Source organism: Cryptomeria japonica, chromosome 2 (genome assembly GCF_030272615.1).
Source record: "Cryptomeria japonica chromosome 2, Sugi_1.0, whole genome shotgun sequence".
NCBI classification, from domain to species: Eukaryota; Viridiplantae; Streptophyta; class Pinopsida; order Cupressales; family Cupressaceae; genus Cryptomeria; species Cryptomeria japonica.
The window spans coordinates 574731873-574752455 of NC_081406.1; the positions used below are offsets into that span (position 1 = coordinate 574731873).

Below are 20583 nucleotides of genomic sequence, written 5' to 3' on the forward strand. Positions count from 1 at the left end.
CTGTCCTATGTGTATATACCGGTTAACTGATCTAACATAAAGCATACATACCGGTTAGATGGGAGGATAACACAAATGCAACCAAACATAAAAGGGACATCTCATTACACCCGATGTATGAGGAAAACCCAAGATGGGAAAAACCTCGGTGAGAAGTGCTGCTAGAGACTACTGCTCCAATCCAGCCTCCCAATGAAAACCTCGGCTACAACATTTAGGGTACCACTCCTGCATTAGGGCATCAACCCAAGGAGCACCAACCCCTGATTTTAGGGCACAAAACCAAGGGGCACCAACCCCTACATTGAGCTCCAACTTAGTGATTACAAAATCATATTTTGAACAAAAGTAATATCCATGTTACAAAAGAACTTTGTAACTCGTATGTAAATCTCTCCATCGGTTCTCCTCTATTCAATTCTCTATCAATTCTTTGCTCACCTTCTCATTGCTGCTACCTTATCTCTTGCTATAAATCACTCTCTATTGCACCCTTACCAGTTCAGCCTCTTCTTCTTCTTTGTCGGTTTTGCTCTCTACCGGTTCTCCTTCCTCTCTGTCACACTGCTGCTAGTCACCATCGGTCTTCTTCACTTAGTCAAATATCCACTATCTGATTACTGTCTGTTCTCAGCTTATCGATTCTTCACTGCAATCTTTTGTGGCTCTTCTCTGTTGGTTCTCTCCTTACCAGTTCTTCACTGTAATCTTATGTGGCTCTTCTTTGCCAGTTTAGTCACCACCAATATACTCCTTTGTCAAACATAATGGTAGGCTACCGACTGTCTCATTCTCGATGGTTGAACTCTTCAAACCAGTTCTCTCTCACACACACTTAGTTTCTACTTTGATTGACGTTGAGCACTTGATTGCTCGGCTCTCTTCACAAGCCTCAATCTCTCATACAGTAGCTCCATCTACTTCTTTGGCTCGCACTCTTATAGCCAGATTTTCCCGCCTAAACGTGAGTTTAAATATTGGCACGCTAGGGTTTCCACCAAGCACAAAATCTGCATCCAATATGATCTCTAATCATCGTGGCACATCATATCTGATCAGATCTCATGTCCATGATTGATGACCAGCACTCCATCAATGAGCATCACCATACTATTTACCTTGCGATTCACGTCTTCTATCTTTAGCCGTATGTAGCATGATTTCCGGCCTTGTGTCTGGTCAATCATGTGTATGATGTGGTCTCCTTTACCCACTTTGATCTGCTAGATCAATCTATCCTAGATCTCTTGTGTTTCCTTGATCTCGAGCCGCAATCCTTTGCCATCCTTCCTCGAGCTTCGCAGTCACCATTTAATGTTGGACCAACCGCCAACGACCTTACCGACACACCACACCGACCTGTGCATGCATGCCATTTCACCTTCATGTGGCACCTTTGTCGACATCCACCTTGGCTCACTATGTCAGTCTGACTTGGTCACTGACCAGTAGCATACAATCGGGTTCATCTACTAGTTCACACACCGTGCTGGTTATACCCTAACCGGTATGTCTTCTCCCTGGAACTTTGCTTCTCTTCCAATGGAACACCTAAGCTGGTCAGCACTCTTGCCAACCTTCGTCATGCACATCATCAACATATGGGAGCATTCTGCATCTGCACTTTTTCATCTTACTGGTTGACATATATACTGGTAGTATCTTCTGCATGTATACCGGTAAGATACCATGCACACCGGTGGCATCAAACTTCATCTTCATTCCGGCAACATTCTCTGTCTGCAGCTGTTCCAACTTGCCTTCTTCATCAATAGACTGGTTCACCTATGAATTGGTTTGTCAAAGTGACAAACATATCCTTCCTTTTATGTACCGGCAACACATCATGTCTACCCGACTAATCCGGTACATATCTTTGATCTCATGCACCTAAGACAACTTAGTATTTCACCGGTTGATCCGATGTGAGCCTTCAAACACCTACCTTTAACTCTTCTTTCTTATCTCAGAGAACTATGATGCATTCCATGCATAATAGGAGATAAACTCCACTTACCAACAGGAGTGGATCCTTGTCATCTGCATTCGGCATTGCACCAATATGGCTTCCTTGTTTGAGCATGCATATCTTCAAACAGGCACATATAATCCAGTTGGGCACACTCACTGTCAGACTTCTCTTCACCCTGTGATATCTTCTTCATTTGGTGACTGTATCTTTATCCGGTGGGAGTCCTATTGTTTCACAACCAAACATCCAATGACATATCGGTTGCCTGCACATACTTGCCCCCTAGTGTTGATGTGATTTTTGTAACATTTCGTCTCTTCATCACAATCAACAGCCCAACATCTTGATCTCTTGTCGGTTGGCAACAATGCACTACCAACATGTCACTTACTGGTCTTATACCATACCAGTCTCTAGTCCATGTCTTCAACACAAGTCAATACTTAACTTGTGTACCAATGACTCCAATGATCGTTATGCTGAATGGCACTCTCTTCCTTACCGCTGACCTACTAAGCTAGGTGACATCAAAGACATCACATCCTATACCGGTTGACATCAATGACAACACAATGCCAATAGTAGGTCATATTGTCTTCTTGATGCATTCCACAAACTCTCGGTCCGAGGATGCATGCACAAGTCTTGGACAATAGTGTGGCGCGTTGGCATCCTATACGAACAAAGTACAAAGTTCTTTATACAGAGCTCAAAATAATAGATAAATGTTCTAGATACAATAAAACAAGATAAATGCATAATAGAAAGCAAAAGATAGTTGTAGTAACAACAGAGGACAAATGAAAGAGAGAAAGGGAAGGAAGATCTCACAACCGGTCCACGATTGAAACCTCCAGTAGTAAGCTCTTCGCCAACAAAACATGCACACAAGCAATAAAGGGAAAATGTTGGGGATGTGTTTAGAGGCCTGCCATAGTTAGACCCATGTTTTGGTGTTTCCACCTCCACGTATAGCCAAGATAGATTGATAGATAAATCAATAATGGAATATAAAATAAAGAACAATGTAAATATGCTAATGGAGATAACAAAGAAGAGGGAAGTAGATCTCCCCTTCCACACCCAGAGCCAAGAGCTTGTTGAGTGAACAAGATGAAGCACCAAATCCTCTTCAAGCACAAAGAAGAACCAAGAATGCTAGAAATTATCACTAGAAATCTTTAATGGCTTGAGCAGAGAGCACTAGGAATGATCTTGAAGCTAGAGAAGTTCAACATGAGTTGCTAGCAAGCTCAAATGAAGCTAGAGAGGGAAAATATATATGTAGGGAGCGAAACCAACGTCGGTGGTCATTGAGAGGGGTGTTATGAACTTTGTTCGTTGCAGGTATAACACTCAAGCGACCACCTATAGACTGTATATTAATCGGACGCTAGTGTGGCACACAGACGTCTATGCAACGCATTGGTGTCCACGAGTCATATAGGCATCAAGGTTGGAGAAAAGGCAAAAATAGAAGGTTACAAGGCAAGCCATGCGGACAAAAGGACAAAGAGGTGAAGAAAATCTTCATTCAGTATAAAGAAAAGGCGCTTATGTAACATGAAATCACATACGGTGCAATTTATGGCACTTTATTTTGCCCCTATAGTGAGCATATTACTATCACATGATGTGAGCTAAACTAGAGAGATTTTATCAAGATCTGAAAGGGAAGCAAAATCCTCTAAACGTGTAGAGATGCCACTAGGAAAGAGACCTGAACCTTCATAAGATGTTGCTACCTTGTTTCATCAAAAATATGTTAGCTATAGACAAGCATGTTAGATGAAAAAGAAAGAATTACGATAAAACGATACGACTAGATGTTGAGATATCAAGATAGTGATCCTTGGGATAAATAAGATTTTGCTAGTATGGATAATAAGTTGTGTTATGCTAGATATCCATACAATAGGGGGAGCATAGATAAATAGTGGTTTGGCCCCCACAAAAGGCAAAAGATCAAGTGGATTGGCTCCCACAAAGGCGACAGATCAAGTGGATTGGCCCTCACAAAGGTGACAAATAAAAAGATCAAGTGAATTGGCCCCCACATAGGTGATAAAAATAAAGATCAAGCGGATTGGCCCCCACAAAGGCGATAAATAATAAGGTCGTGTGGATTGGCCCCCACCAAGGCAACATATAAAAAGATCATTAGATAAATATATTAAGATAATCATGATGCAAATGCATAAATGAAATGCAAAGATGCATAAATATTAAAACCCCCCCTTAGAATGGTATACATGGAACACATGCCATTCTAAGGAGAAGAGAGGTTGTGTCACGTCAACATAATGAGATGTTTTCATAAAATGTCATCTTTGACGAATGACACATAAGACCCATAACATGAACAAAAACACATAGGCACATGGAGATCCACTGATTCAGTGTCAAAACCCATAGCAATGAGATGAGACAATGTACATAGATGCATATGAGTATTTCATAATGGTGTTGAACTTTACGAATCATATGAATAAAGCACATGAAGACAAAGGTAAAGGAAAAATCGGGTCAACATGAAAGAGAGCCTAAATGCCCCAACACTTTGCATTGTCCCTGATATCGAAAGTCAAAATACAAAAAATAGAAGAAGGGCGATTAACAAATAGAAGAAGGGCATGACAAATAATCCCCTATTTTTTAGCACCAAAATCAAAAAATCCACAATTTTCTTTTTCTATCTCGTCACTTATGTAGAGCTCTTTATTAAGTTCCGGAGATGTGGATAATTCTATATGAACAACAGACAGAGCAACTCGATTCTTCCAGGAGAGAACAAACACATAAAGACAATCAACCTCCCATTTTCAAGCACCAACAGAGTAACTTGGGTCCTTTGAGAGGGAACAAACATATAAAGCAAGCACGAGGGAACACAGATAGACACACCCTATTCTAAAAAATAAAGAAAAAGGAGGTACTATCTTACAAGTTTTTCGCCAATAAGTCATCATCTTCACAATCTTTGATCATATGGGGAGGAAGGACGAGCCCAAAGAGGGAAAACGATAAGGGCAACACCAAGCGCTTCACCAGTAGCAAGAGCCAAGGATGATACAACTTCCACATTCTCATCCAAAAGCCCTTGAGAGGCCAAAGTCAACAATTAGGTAAAGATCATAGATAACACTAGAATTTCCTCTAATGAGTCAAACAAATGCCCCTCAACAAAAGAGGTAGGTGACTTAGTTGGGGCGACGAAACAATAATTGTACCACCAACCTCCAAAGGAGGAGCAGAGAAAAACTTCAGAGAAGGTGGAACCTCCTCAACAAAACATACAAAAGTGCAGATAAAGAAACAAACACTAAAACAAGCAAAGAAACAAAAACTGAAGGCATCGGAGCCTACTTTCGATGATGAAACTCAAGAATGGGGCTCTTCTCAATTTTTACTCAAACTTTTGCTGAGGTGAAGGCCTCTGACCAACCTTAGCAGGCTCAAGTACCTCGAGAAAAATTTGATGTAGAAGCAACTGCAAAATAGACAAAGTTGCACTGGACATAACCTGTGTATGCAACATGTCAACGGGTTGGGGAGATGGAGGAACATTAGGCAAGGAAGTGATGAGGGAAGGCTCCAAGAAGGGAGCAATGATAACGTGTACCCTTTTGGGGCGAGGCTCATCAGCAGTCCTTAGAGTGGGCTATAGTAGCATAGAAGATGAAGCAGACGCAGGGGTAGCAAGAACAAGAGCAAGCATAAAAACAACAGAGGCAGGAGTAGACACCAATGATTCACTCGCAGCTTTCAAAGCGGCCTCACGTTCTCAGGCCATCACCCATTGGTGACGCTTATGCTCACGTGCACGATGGTTATAATGTAGATGGATACCAAGAACTAAAGTTTGAGAAGGATCAACGACATTGTGCTCCATGGGAGAGGCTTCCTGAGTTGCAATCGAGGAAGAAGAAGGCCCAATCGATAAAACAAGAGGTGCAGTCAAAACAGGTCCCTTAGACACAGTCGCAGGTGCCCCTCCTCGTTTTTCTCTAGGAACAGTCAAAGGAACAGGAGGTACCCTCGAGGGCTGTGATGTAGGAGCCAAGGGTGACGAGCGAGCTCAAGGTGACCACCCACCCTTACCATATTGAGCAAGACGATATCCACAAGGATCATAGGCTCAAAGGGTGGATGAGTTGCAAACCATAGTGATGCATGTATCTTTCCCTTATCTGTACCAGGTGCAGACACAGGAATAGAAGACACCACTGGAGGTTGTGGGGTCCTAGGTGGGCAAGGAGATCTACCCTAAAGAACAAGATATCCTTAGCCCCCATTGAAAGAGAATCAGAAGGTCCAACTCGCTGCAAAACATGAGCAGAAAAGGAAGGAGCAGATACCAATGCAAGAGGTAGAGAACCGACGTAGAGGCCAAATCCCATGTCTTATATTTATAATAATCTTTATATAAGAGATATCCACGAAGAAGCATAGGCCCAATCAGAGTAGGTCAAAAGTGATCCAATGAAAAGCTTCCATGAGTAATCAACGGTTAAAATCTAGTATCCTAGATAGTGTGCATTGTGCCCTCATGACGAAATTTTAAGCATTTATGAATAACTTAAGGGACTGCTTCCATGATGATCAACCAAGGGATTCCTAGCTTAACCCAAAACAAGTTTGATTCAGGTATAACCAAGAAAGTAGTTGACACTGCCTTGGGTCCCACAGTGACCGTCAAAGTAGTGTTAACCAGATGAGGGACAAAAAGACCATCATGCATGCGAACAAAGGCACGACACGTCATATCTCGTGCTATGTCAACCATTGATAAAAAGAGCCTCCTCTGTAATGGCATTGACTTGACATGTAGGATTAACCATCACACCTATAACAGTATGATTATTTATCTTAGTCGAGATGTATAACAGGGCGGGCTTCCCAATATAAGGAGCATCCAGAGGTGTGAAGGATATATCAATGTTTTTCATCCTCTGGTTGGGTGGTGAGATTAGAGTGATAGTTCCATGTTAACAAATGGGCCACCACTCAGCTCGGAGTCTGATGAGGTAGAGATAAAATTTGATGACAATAAACCAAATTGATATAGTGTATGCTCAAGTGTTTTAAATTTAATGTACGAGAGAAGATTCACATTGGGTTCACCAAAATGTAGAGGGGTAAAAGCGAACAACAACAAGCGGATAACAACCTCTTGAGAACTCACTAATCTACCTCTCCACTCAAGATGGGTACAAAGCCTAAGGCTATCAAGTACCTCGTAGATAACACAAGGTAGGTCACACCGGCTTCATGACACCCTATGCTAACTCTTTGTTCAAGGATGCATGCGCAAGTCTTAGACAAAAGTGGCACATTGGCATCCTATACAAACAAAGTATAGAGAGTTCAAAATGATAGATGTGTGTTCCAGAGACAATAAAACAACATAAATGCATAACAAAAAGCAGAAAACAACTGTAGAAACAAAAGAGAATAAATGAAAGGGAGAAAGGGAAGGAAGATCTCACAACCGGTCCACGATTGAAGCCTCCAACACTAAGCTCTTTGCCAACAAATTTGCACACAAGCAAAAGAGGAAAAATGTTGGAGTCATGTTTAGAGGTCTGCCACAATCAAACCCCATTTTGGTGTTTCCACCTCCACGAACAACCAAGATAGATTGATAGATAAATTGATAATGGAATAGAAAATAAAAAACAATGTAAATATGTTAATGGAGATAACAAAGGAGAGGAAAGTAAAACTCCCCTTCCATGTCTGAATCCAAGAGCTCATCCAGTGAAGATGATGAAGCACCAAATCCTCCTCAAGCATGGAGAACTACAAATACTAGAAAGTATCACTAGAAAGATTCAATGGCTTGAGTAGATAGCACTAGAAATGATCTTGAAGCTAGAGAAGTTTGAAATGAGTTGCTAGAGAGTTCAAATGAAGCCAGAGAGAGAAAATATACATATAGGGAGTGAAACTGACGTCGATGGTCACTAAGAGGGGCATTACAAACTATGCCGTTCACAGGCATCACGCTCAAATGACCACTTCTGAACTACATATTCGCAAAATGCTATCATGGAACTTAGACGTCTTTGTAGTGTGCTAGTATCCACGAGTCATATAGTCAACGAGGTTGGAGAAAAGGCCAAAATAGCAAGTGATAGGAAAGCCATGCAAACAAAAGGACAAAGAGGTGAAGAAGGTCCCCATTCAGCATAAAGCGAAGGCACTTGTGCAACACGAAATCGCATAGGGTGCAATTTACGACACTACAATATTGTTCTTCACACATTCACCTTTGGAACAAGAGCTACTTCTTTGTGGGGGGTAGGGGGAACACGAGCTAATCCTTTGTGGGGAGGTAGGAGGGGAAGGACGGTCTATTGTCTCTTCTTTTTCCTCCTATGGTGGGGATCTTGATTGTATTGATGTGATCAAAGCATTACTTAGGAGGACATGTTGAATCCTACATTATTTCATGGCATGTACACATTTATTTATTTATTCTCTTTTGGAGAAGATGTTTTTCCATGAGGTTTTCTACTTTTCTTCATATATGAAGAGATTTATTTGTTTGTACATGAGTACCTCATCAAGCCTAGTAGCTTGTCATCCATGTACTCATCATTGTTGTTTTTTTAACTTCTCCTTATGTTGTGTTTAAGGGGGATTTCAGAGAAAAATAGGAAGAATCACCTAATTAATTTTTTTTTTTTTTTTTTTTACTTTAACATACTTAAACTAAACTTAGGTCATGCATTTTTTTTATGAATTTATAGGATGAAAACACATCATCATCTAATTTTATCTTCACCTAAGGTTTCATCTAAGATTGTTTTTTACTTTTTTGTCTTATTATAAGGATGCATTATTGTATATCGCAATATTCATGTTTTTTGGATCAATAGAATTCTCAAGGGTTGCATAACAAATCAATTAATTTTTTATTTTTTTTTGTGATTTTGATAACAAAATATTTATAAGAGCTATGGGGTTCAACAATCAATGCCAACACTATTTGGGCGTTTGTTGGTTTCTTGGTTGCTCTATGTATTGTCCTATCTTTTGCAACGTGTTTTGGTTTGGATCTTCTAATGCTTTGATTCTAAGCCTTTTAGAATCTTCTATGTAAATGGTTGCAGGGCCCCTTCAAAACTTGTTTTTGCCTTTCCAAAGCAATCAATGCCAACATGTTTCTCCACAAGAACATCATACAAAAACACCACAACAAGATCGCCAATATATACATATAAATTTTACATTTATGACACTCATGCTTAAGATTTCCTTAAGTTAAGAAGGAAACATATATTTTTTTCCAAAGTAGGCCTCGCTCATCCCTCAACCCTACACATGGGTTGCTCTCAATCAAATTTGGAGAGTTATATCATCACAAACTCCCATGTCATCACCCATGCATAAATAAAAACATACAAGATCTTCACAAGGAGACACATTTACAATCTACATCAATTTTGAAATAAAATTCAGTAATGAATTTCTACAAAACATTTAAAAACCTACTTCAAATAGCTTCCAAAATATACAATAATTTCTTGAAATTTATTTTTGTTCTTCTATTCAAATTTTTCTCTTGTCAATTTCTAATTTTGCATCTCTATATCAACAATCTGATATTTCACTAACAAAAAAACCAACACCAAAATTCCTCTCTCCCCCAAAAGATCCCCCTCATGCTACTAGAGAAATTCAAATAAATAATAAAGGGGATTCTTCCTTTTCTCAAGATGAAGTTACTCTCGACCTTCCCAACCTATTCCTAAGGGACTTCAGAACTAAAATATAGAATAGATGTACAAATAAGTACCTAGGCTATAAGTAAGCTTCAAAGATAATTAATTTCACATTAATAATAAGGAAAAAAGACTATTAACTCTCAAAGTGAAGACCTTGGTCCTTTCAAAGAATTCACACAAAAGAATTTCTTGAGAACTTCAAAATATTTCTATTGGCCATGAAATCACCAACATGCTTGAAATAAATGTCAATACAAAATAATCAAAACAATAATCAACATAATCATCTCAAATTAAGCAATATTTATAGAAATAATTTAAATCTATAAACACAATCACCTTGCACAATTCATATAACAATAATATTTTGTACAATCTCTTTGTAATTTCTGCCATAACATACATAAAATCATTAACTAAATCAAGCATCACAATAATATTATGGAAATCAATTAAACTAACCATAATACTAAAATTATGTGAGAAAACTAAAATCATCAACTAAATTGACCATCACAATAATACTTAGAGAATCAATTAAGCTAACCACAATACCAAAATTCACACTCCCCAAGAATAAAATAAAATGTCCATGACTAACCTAATCTATGCTAACCTTTTATCATGATCACAATTTGAAACATAATGTGGGAACTCTTGAATAACAATAATCAAAGCAAGTCAAATTGTTTTTGAGAGACCCATAATCTTTGTAGCTCACTTGAATATCCATGAAAGATAGAAATTTGATGCCTAAAACATAAGCAACATTCTTAAAACAAAGTTCGAAAGACCTATAATTTTTCAAGCTCACTTGAACATCCACAAAAGATAAGAACTAGATGACCAAAACATAAGCAACATCCCTAAAACAAAATCCAGGAGACGCATAATCTTTTAAGCTCACTTGAATGTTTGTGAAAGATAAGAATAAGATGGCCAAAACATAAATGACATTCCTAAAACAAAATCCAAAATACCCATATTCTTTACAGCTCACTTGAATATCCATGAAAGATATATACCAGATGAAAGATAAATACTAGATGACCAAAGCATAAACAACATTTCTAAAACAAAAACCAAAAGACTGGATCTTTCAAGCTCACTTAAAATATCCATGAAAGATAAAATACTACACGACCAAAACATAAAACAAAATCCAAAAGACAATGATCTTTCAAGCTCACTTAAATATTCATGAAAGAAAGATGAGAATAAGAAGACCAAAACATAAACAACATTCCTAAAAAAAATCTGAAAGACCCATAAACTTTACAGCTTACTCGAATACCCATAAAATATAAGTACCAAATGACCAAAGCATAAACAATATTCCTAAAACAAAATCCAAAAGACCGTAGGTTTTTCGAGCTCACATGAATATCCATGAAAGATAAATCCAAGATGACTAAAGAATAAACAACATTCCAAAAAAAAAAAAAATCCAAAAGACCATGGGTTTTTCAAGCTCACTTGAATATCCATGAAAGATAAATATTAGATGACCAGAACATAAACAACATTCATAAAACAAAATCCAAAAGACAATAGATCTTTCAAGCTCACTCGAATATCTATGAAAGATAAATATCAGACGACCAAAAAATGCAAAAAACAAGACCATGGGTCTTTCAAGCTCACTTGAATATCCATGAAAGATAAATACCAAATGACCAAAACAAAATCCGAGAGACCATGGATCTTTCAAGCTCACTTGAATATCCATGAAAGATAAGTACCAGATGAGCAAAGCATTATAATCATTCCCAGGAAAAATTCTGAGACTCGTAGTGTTTGAAGCTCACTAATGGTTACTAGAAAACAAACAGGCAGGGAAATCCCGAAGACCTTAACAGTAAAAAGGATGAGAGGAGGATAAAAAGGCAAGAAACGTATAGCCTAGAACTCCAGTCTTGATCAAACTTGAACAAATCTTGAGATAATAACAGTTATTCAAAACACTCTTTCTTTCTTCCGTGATTGATTAAAAATAAAATTTGTGCCTTTCACAAAAGTCAACTGAAAACTTTCAAGCCTCACTAATTGACAAAATATACGACCATTTGAATATTACTGATGGAACAAATTGGGCGTGCCCACCAATGAAGATAATAACATGACTGACTTTCATGTTCAGATTTTCTACGCCCAATTTCTTTCACAATTATTGATTATTTCATTCAAAAAATAACATACACGTCTACTAAAAGTAAGAAATTATCTCATGATTAATATTTTTAAAATTCTTTTGAGCCCTCTCCAAAGAGAGGGCTTACACAATTAAGGTAATCAGGATTATAAATTTTAAATATACTAATTCATAGCTTTTATATATAGTTTCTCTGAATCTTTCCTTTAGTTTTAAAAAAAAAAATTGAAAAAAACCCATGAGAAGCACTAATAGTAAATTTTGTGATTCTCCTGAACCTGAGGAAAATTATCATGATAATTCCTATGCTTCCAACCCAAAGAAAACCAATGATACATATATTTTTGTAAAGGCTTTTGTATCTCTTAAAGAATATTTCCAAAGAAACGTAATCAACAGTCAAATTTTCTTAACATTTTCACCTCATCATTTGTAAATCATACTCAACACAAACATATGCAGCAACCAGCAAACTCATACAAGATTTGCCCAAAGAAAATTGGTCAATAAAAGCTTTACTAAAGCATTTATGGATACATTGAAATATTATTCTCCCATTTTGCAGATGTATAAACTGCTTCAGATCACACTCCACGATCCATTATGAGGATGGAGAAAGTAAATAGCATTTTTCTTCTCATGACATCTACTTTCTTGATCCTGAATCCTGATAATGGACCATGGAGTGTGATCCAAAATGTTGACATACAAAAATTCATGCAGTCGAATCCAGAAACATTTCAAGAAACCCTTTATGGATACATTGAAATATTATTCTCCCATTTGGCAGATGTATAAACTGCTTCAGATCACACTCCACGATCCATTATGAGGATGAAGAAAGTAAATAGCATTTTTCTTCTCATGACATCTACTTTCTTGATCCTGAATCCTGATAATGGATCATGGAGTGTGATCCAAAATGTTAAAATACAAAAATTCATGCAGTCGAATCCAGAAACATTTCGAGAAACCCTTTGAACTAGTTATAGACCCTTTGAACTAGTTATTCTATAGGAAAATGTTTCCAACCACCCTGAACTAGTTATTCTATATATATGTACATGGAAAATGTTTCCAACCCTGATTAGCTCCCTCTCAAATTCAAAGGATACCACTCTTCAGAAAATTTGTTTCACAAGAAATGATGTGATGCAGAAACCTAATACAACATTACATGCATCAATATAACAAATGTCCCTGACCTTTCTAAACTATAGCTTATAAGCACCAGCCCATACAATTCACAGTTTAATACGATTAGAACCAGCAGCAGAAAAGAGAATTCTAAGTTGAAGTATGAGAAAAAACAGCAATAACAACTTAAAATTCACCATTAAATTTAACCATAATCAGCAGGAACAAACAGAATTCACTGTTACATAAGATTAAATTTTATAATCACTTGATATACATATATTAAGAAGGTTTAAGAACAAAATGTTCATCTGCAGGCAGTTTACCTGGCATTGAACTTAACTTCATCTGTAACCTTTGTGGTACAGGAGGAACAGTAGTATTTAAGCAACCCACATTAGGGATGGGCCGAAAGTCAGTTGGTACACCTTCCAATCTTGCAAACCAATGGTTCTTGTTGCCCATTGTTGCTAGACACAGGAAGGGGCCTCTTCTTGCTCACCAAAGGCACACCAAACAGCTTGGGGCTTCCTTTATTGTCATCATCTTCTTCACTTTTTAAAAAATTGAAAGTTTTCCTATCTACTTCTCTACACACACCATCTACAAACGGCACACCGAACAGCTTGGAGCTTCTTTTATCGTCATCATCTTCTTCAATTTTTACAGAACTGAAAGTTTTCCTTTCTACTTCTCTACACGCACCATCTACAAAAGGCATCCTCTTTGAGGCAATGCATTCTTTTGCTGAAGCAGTAATATATTGGTTATCATTTGCAAGAGAAGGAACTGAGCTCAAGGAGCTGCCAGGACAATCTCTTGGAATCCCCTCTCCCCCATGATGCTCCAGATATTCCTTTAACCTTGCCAGCATTGCCAGCCTTTCTGAGGATGAGACATTTTGGGACAGAAAATTGGTTACCAGATCTGGGGTTATGTTCACATGCTGGGATAAGAATAGGAGAAGATGATTGCATAGCTTTTTCATTTGTGCCAGCTCAGTTATCAATTGATAATTGTCCCTTCTCAGCTTCTCATTTTCTTCCACTGCATTTTTATTGTTAAGAGCTTCTATTGCGGGGGGGGAGGTAGGAGAAGAGGTGGAAGACCAAGTTTGCTCATCAGCTGAGTTAGATGGGGAAATGGGCCTGTTCTCCGTTGGAGGAGGGGGCTGTATAAGACCCTTTCTTCTGTGGATTTCAGAAAGCAAATGCTTCTCTCCCTTACGGAAAAATTCATTTGAGAACTCCCACCTGTCTGGAACAATCTTCCTGAAACCCTGTATCAACAAACAGATTGTTACCATGAGAATATACACACCATCATATTTCTGGACCATCATACTAGCTTCAGAGTTTTAGCTGCCTTTACGAAGCCAACTAAACGAATTTCCACCAAACTCTTTTCTAAAAAACAAAATTTGTGCTTCTACAAAAAATTTTAAAAAGCATTTGTAGACATCACAAGAAGGAACTCGAGCTTTATTAAAAGCTCCAACTTAGCGACATTGTATGCTAACATGCTGTGATCCGTAGTGACTAATCTCTACATTAGCAAGAAAATTGCAATGTTTTGACAACATAAATTGCCTGTCGACAGAATTTTGAATCAAACAAGGCATCCTAGGTATCATCCTTCTCCAAGAGTTTTCTTGTTGATACACGACTGCAAAGCCAATGGTTATGCTTCTGATAATCACTCCATGTACATTACCATTTATAAGATTTTAAACAACTAAATTTTAGTTAAAAAAATGGAGTAGATGAATTGCACAATTTGGATATAATTTTCTTTGCAACATTTTTGGGACTGTGAGGCAGAGTTCATATCTTTGAAAGGAGATGTCTGTTGCAGCATGAATTTGGGTTCTTAACTTCGACGGATTATATCTAGATTTTTAGGGTTATTTTGTCCTTTAAAGATTCAATCTTGCTTCTTATTAATGTTTACTCCATGCTTGTTTTCCAGGATATAATAGGAAAAAGTGTCTCAACTCTTGGGATCACTTAATTTCTTCTAGCAAACATATAAGGTTGACTTGAAGCAGATTCGCATGTTCAGGCTATGATTTCCACCAAAAACAGCCAAGACTTCTCCATCAAGCACAAACATCATCATATGAAGATGGCAAATCCAAGCTTTCCAATCAAACCTAATGTGCTTCTATGAACCTGAATTCACGTGCCCTATGTTAGAACCCAAAGTCCTTTACCACTCTAGTATATTTTCCTTCAATCTATTTTTGCCCTGTTCACAAACCTGTATTCTATGTACCTACATACTATCCTCGGAGTGTTTTTGGGTTATTTACAGATCAAAATGAACTAAAACAAGGCTATAAAACTGATCTATTGAGCTTTTGCACAGTGTTATGTTCAAGTTCCAAATTGGGGCTTATAATAACTCTCAACAAAGATGACTTTCAATTTTTTACTTTAACGTTATATATTCTGCAAATTGTTGTTCACTTACTGTTACAGGCAATAAAGTGGAGCCTTTAATTTACCTTCTTTAATTCAAATCAACCTTTCCTTTACTCTGCAGACATAATAATTTGGCAACACACACTTCAATTGGAGTAGCTGATACCCACTAATAACACAGTGCAAGCAGATATAATCATCACAGTTGAGAGCACTATAAAAAGTTATAAATCCCTATAAAATAACAGTGACATATCACCTTCAAAATCTCCGCAATATTCTTGTTCCCCTTTTAGATTTGTCTTCGAAAACAACAGAAAAAAGAGGGAATCGAAGAGCTTGAAAATCAATCAAAAGACTTTATCAATGCAAAAGTACAGTCAACAATCCTAATAAAAGACGGCAACATAAGCCCTTTAGAATTAGCTTTCAGAAAAAGCAATAAAGGAACACTTGCTAAAAGAATTGCATGATATCTCACATGCAAAAGCTCTAAATTAAACAGCATGGTTGAACTTAACCCAGGTTAATTCAAACAAATGATCGACCAAGCACTATACAAAATTCATGAAAAAAATGTTAAAAGAATATAAAAATAAAGCCTAGTGGTCATGTTTGACTGATAAGACAGAGCAATTGCCATAGAGAAGAGCAGGGATTTGACCCCATGGGCAATCTCCCAGCTTTCGTAAGCACAGCTATTATCTTGTGAAGGTAACCACCCAAATCTCAAATGAATAAGAGCCTCCACATCCCATATAGAACAAGAGCCACCAAGTCCCCATGTATCTAAAACTTAAGTATAATTATACCATCAACAAAAAAGAAAAGAAAAAACAAGGTTTAAGGGTGATTGACTTATGGAGTCATTCTCAGCTAGGCCTAAGTTTGGTTTTCAGGCCCAAGTTTGGTGGGCTCGCTCTTGCAGCTAGGCCCAGGATTGTGGGCTCGTTTTTAAAGCTAGGCCCAGGCTTGAATCCCGAGTCCAGCCCTTGATATGGACAAAATGGGCTCATTTCATAAAACTTTTGGAGATCAACACAGAACAGAGATCCCAACCAAAAGATGAACGAAATCAGAAGAAAAACAAAGTGAAAAAAGCCCAGAATCCAGAGACTTTAAACACTGGCAATCCTTCTCTCTTCCACCAACCGCAATCAAAAAGGTCATAAAAACAACTGTAAAGAGTAAAACAGGAGGACACAATCACACAAAAGCTTTAGGAAGGATCCAATTCCAAGAGTAGTGCGATGGATTAATACTCACATAAGTATTCAGCTGACGAACAAAGCTGGAGAAATTGTTGTGCTTGAAATAATTAGGCAACAGATCTCTGGCAAATTCTGCAGGCCGCCAGACTATAAACGTTGTGCCGGCTTCGTTCCATGAAATCAAGTCGTCAGTGGCGGAGTCATCTACTAACTGGTATGTCTTGATCAGAAACGGAGCCGGTACCGATCTGTGACACGACTCAACCGCTACCACCGCCCCATCGTTATTCGGTGGCTGTTTCTGTTCCCCTGAAAACCCCATTTCACAGCACACCTGGCACCTCAATTTCAAGCCTCAGGAGCCAGCAAAATCACCAATTTTACATGATATTCATCGCAATACCTCAAACACAATTACAAAACTCTAATCAAACATCGATCGCAGACTTCCCAATTCACACACTTAATCTTCCAAATTCACCATGACACCACACAATTTCCTTTCCAAAACTAGGGTGCCATGGCAAACTTATCAATATGCCCCTTATTTTTAGAATCCTTCCTGGTCTCTCGGTCAAACAATCCACAAGCGATCAAAATTCAATCTTGCCTCCAATTTTTCATAATCCTGCACCAGCAAAGCACACCCAGATGGAAATTCGAGCAGCTATGAGTCCCCCACTTCGCCTAAGTAACACAATCCAATCCAACCAAAGCTCACAAATGATCAAAACTCAATTCCCCACTCCAAATTACATAATCCTGCGCCAGAAAAGCACACCCAGATGGAAATTCCAGCAGGCAACAGAAAACCCACTTTGCCCAAAATAGGCAAAGATCTTAAACACACAACAATCCAACGAACGCTCGAAATTTATCCCCGGGCAACATAAAACCGTTCAAACCTACAAATCCCACAAAGGACTATCTAACTTTTATTAATTATATTATCACGAATGTTCCACGGGGAAGTTCTGGAAGCTTTCGTATTTCTTCCATGGAAAAGAGTACTATAAAATATTCAATGACAGCAAAGAGAAGGGACACGATTTAGTACTAGTCCTACGACTTACGTAACACCATATACACAGCTTCTCCTCTGGTTTCGTCTCGAATACAAGTTCTAGAAGCTTTGGGATACACGTGCGACATGGGTATTGGTCAGGCTAAGGGACAAAGTTCCATGGGCCCATTTTGTTCCATATTTCTATGTTTTGGGCGGAAATATCATAATAAAGGCCTTTGTCTACATGTTTATAACAGGCCAAGTCAAAAAAAAGGACTGCTGGCCTCTGCAAATGGTACACTCAATTTTTGTCTCTTGCATTTCATTCAGATAGATATGTTTGTTTTTCGTAGCAGGCTCAATTTGGGTTCCTTTTCTTGGCATTTTGTGGTTCCGTGCTCAAGCTTCCATGGAGGGTTAGTAAAGAGTGGCCTACATATTCCCCCATAGAACCAGTCAAGCCAATGGGGAAACTTCCTCATGAAAGGATCATCTTTGAAATTTCTATGGGCTTTTCAATGTATCATTTCCTTTGTCTTGGGTGATTTTGATGGAATAGTTAATTTTTTTAAAGATGGTATAGTCAAAAGCGAATATAGGTTAGAGATATTTTTATAGTTTTTTTTGAGGTGTATAGAATTCAATGTAGAATTTTTGTTGTAATGAAAGTGATATGATTGAATTTAAGTGAGAAAATGTGTTATTATGTCACTCGTTGAAATAAAGAGAAGCAAAACATGTCTTGGACTACATATTAAAGGTATATCAATTAAAAAATGATAAATAATATCTAATGGTGGATAAATGAGTTGAATCTAGTTGTGTATAAGATATTGGAGCTCAAACAAAATGTGTTTCTTTATTAGAGGAAATGAGACTTATTTGATTATGATAAATATCTAACTCCCAGAATTTGAGATTGGTTCTAAAATTAGACATGAACCATAGGAAATATAGAACTATATAAAGACTTGGATTAAAGTTGCAAGTGCCAACCCTGAACCAATTGAGTGTAGCTAATGAAGGAGCATTCCTTGTTCATTAGTAATCTTGCATTGACCAAAAATATTTTGTTTCCTTTGCTTGTGTTTATATATGTTTACAAGGCTCGTGTTGTGCACCACAAGTTTGAGTGTGTGCTTTCTCTTGGGTGATTTTGAAGTTTCTAGTATGGAAGACCAAGATTCACAACTTAGAATTCCACTTTTAGATGTCCTTGTAGGGATTTGAGTTTGAGTCTCCACAATAAAAAGCCAACATTTTAACCGAATAAGGTCAACCCCTTCGACACTTTGAATCCTTTAAATAACCCAAAGGAAGAATATGAAGTTGATCTATAGGGGATGTTGATTTCAATTGAATCCCTAAGAAAGAAAGAAAGGAGGAGAGGGCTATAGTAGTTGAGTGTGCCACAAAGGAGTGTATAGTATTACAAGCTTATGCAGGGAAAACTATGATAGCCAAATTAGAAAAGGCAAAGTAGGCTAAATTTATAGAAAAGTTGAGAAAGTGTGATCATAAGGTTTGAGAGATGACTAAAGCAAGCTAGATTGACAAGTGTAAGACATACAAAGGATGATATGAGGGAATGGTATGTTTTGAGAAACAAAGAATGATGGACTAAAGGTGGTTGAACCTTGTCCACCAAAGTGCCCAAGGTTCAAGGAAAGGACAAGCAATCTTAGTATAATGAGGAGAGAGGATTCTACATGGTTGCTAGCATAGTCAATTTCTATTCAAAATCACCATCTATTGATTTCAATTGTGCAAATTATCTAGGAGTTGGGGAGCATGCTTAATGGAAGGAAGGAAAAAGAAGTTTAAAGAGAGCTCAAAAGTGAGGGAGAACTCTTAGATTGTGTTACCATTTAGTGGTGCTTGAAGTTGATAAGTGTAAACAATTGAGGATCAAAGAAATGCAGGTTAGGAAGACTAAGAGAAGGCAAATATTGGAATAATTATAAATTGAAGTCAAGTCGTAGTTTTTAGGAGTTTAAACCACAAAGTAAGTCAAGTATAGGAGTTAGAAATGAGTAAGATAACTAGTAGAGGCACTTGTGGAGGATACTACAATACAATTGGAGAAAAAATGGAAGCAATCCAATCTATTTGAGTAGTTTGGATTGGCCAATGATGAGGCCATAAAGGCATAATAATTTAATGTAGAGGTAAAGTCATGAGGAAGTGATAAATATGGGTGCAAACTAATAACACTAAAGTGGGGTGTCATGGAATAGGAGAAGACAAGAAGGAAAGGGATTGGTAGCACTTTTGTTATTTGAAATGAAACTTAGAAGGTATGTGGTATTCAAATTTGAGGGTCTATGATAGTATGTAATCATAGAGGTGGGGGATTGTTATGGATGATTAAATTTTCCCTAATAAAAAGTAAAAATATATATTAATGGAGACCTCATAGTAGGGTAATCAACATTGACTTTGAAACATCAAAGAGGTATGAAGAAGATGGTGTGGGAAGTAATTTGACTTATATAAATCTTGACACTTAGATGAGGGGTACACAGATACTCGATAAAAGGTTTTAAAAATATTTCAAGAAGTTGGGTGCATTAAAAAATATTTAGTTTTCAAGAAATGAGAGAAATCAAAGAGATAATATTTGGTGAAGGAGGTCAATTTAAAACCTAAATTTTATCCTAAGAGTTGGAAGAGGTCATGGGTTAACTAGGGACCTTTGTCATCAAACCTATCGATGTGTGAAGGGCATGTTGAGATTAGGTCATTATCTTGAAGAACATATTTTTAGCTTTTTAATTATGTGTGCCATGAGTTTTTTTGTTCCCTTCCTCGTGGGTGATCCTAAAGGTTTCATTATGTTTTGACCTTGAGAAAGATAATATGGTTATGATCTTCTTACCACACATGGATACGAACTCAAAGGGTCATTTAGTTTTCTCCTTCAAATTAACAATCTAGAATACATGATAA

At 37.6% G+C, this 20583-nt stretch overlaps 1 protein-coding gene across 1 annotated transcript; it reads right to left on the reverse strand.

Annotated features, from left to right (window-relative positions):
- Positions 1-13169: 13169 nt before the first annotated feature.
- LOC131050906 (heat shock factor protein HSF24) lies at positions 13170-17701 on the reverse strand. Its single transcript, XM_057985218.2, has 2 exons — positions 16684-17701; positions 13170-14273 (listed from the first exon to the last, which is right to left on the reverse strand). The coding sequence occupies exons 1-2, from the start codon at positions 16948-16950 to the stop codon at positions 13410-13412; spliced, it is 1131 nt and encodes a 376-aa protein (XP_057841201.1). The 5' UTR covers positions 16951-17701; the 3' UTR covers positions 13170-13409.
- Positions 17702-20583: the final 2882 nt, after the last annotated feature.

What these genes read in the sequence shown, in the direction of transcription:
- LOC131050906 (XM_057985218.2), bottom strand. Translation starts at nt 16,950, where the DNA reads ATGGGGTTTTCAGGGGAACAGAAACAGCCACCGAATAACGATGGGGCG. An exon ending in TTCGTCAGCTGAATACTTAT is followed by an intron (nt 14,274 to 16,683) that starts GTGAGTATTAAT and finishes TTGTTGATACAG; the next exon opens with GGTTTCAGGAAGATTGTTCC.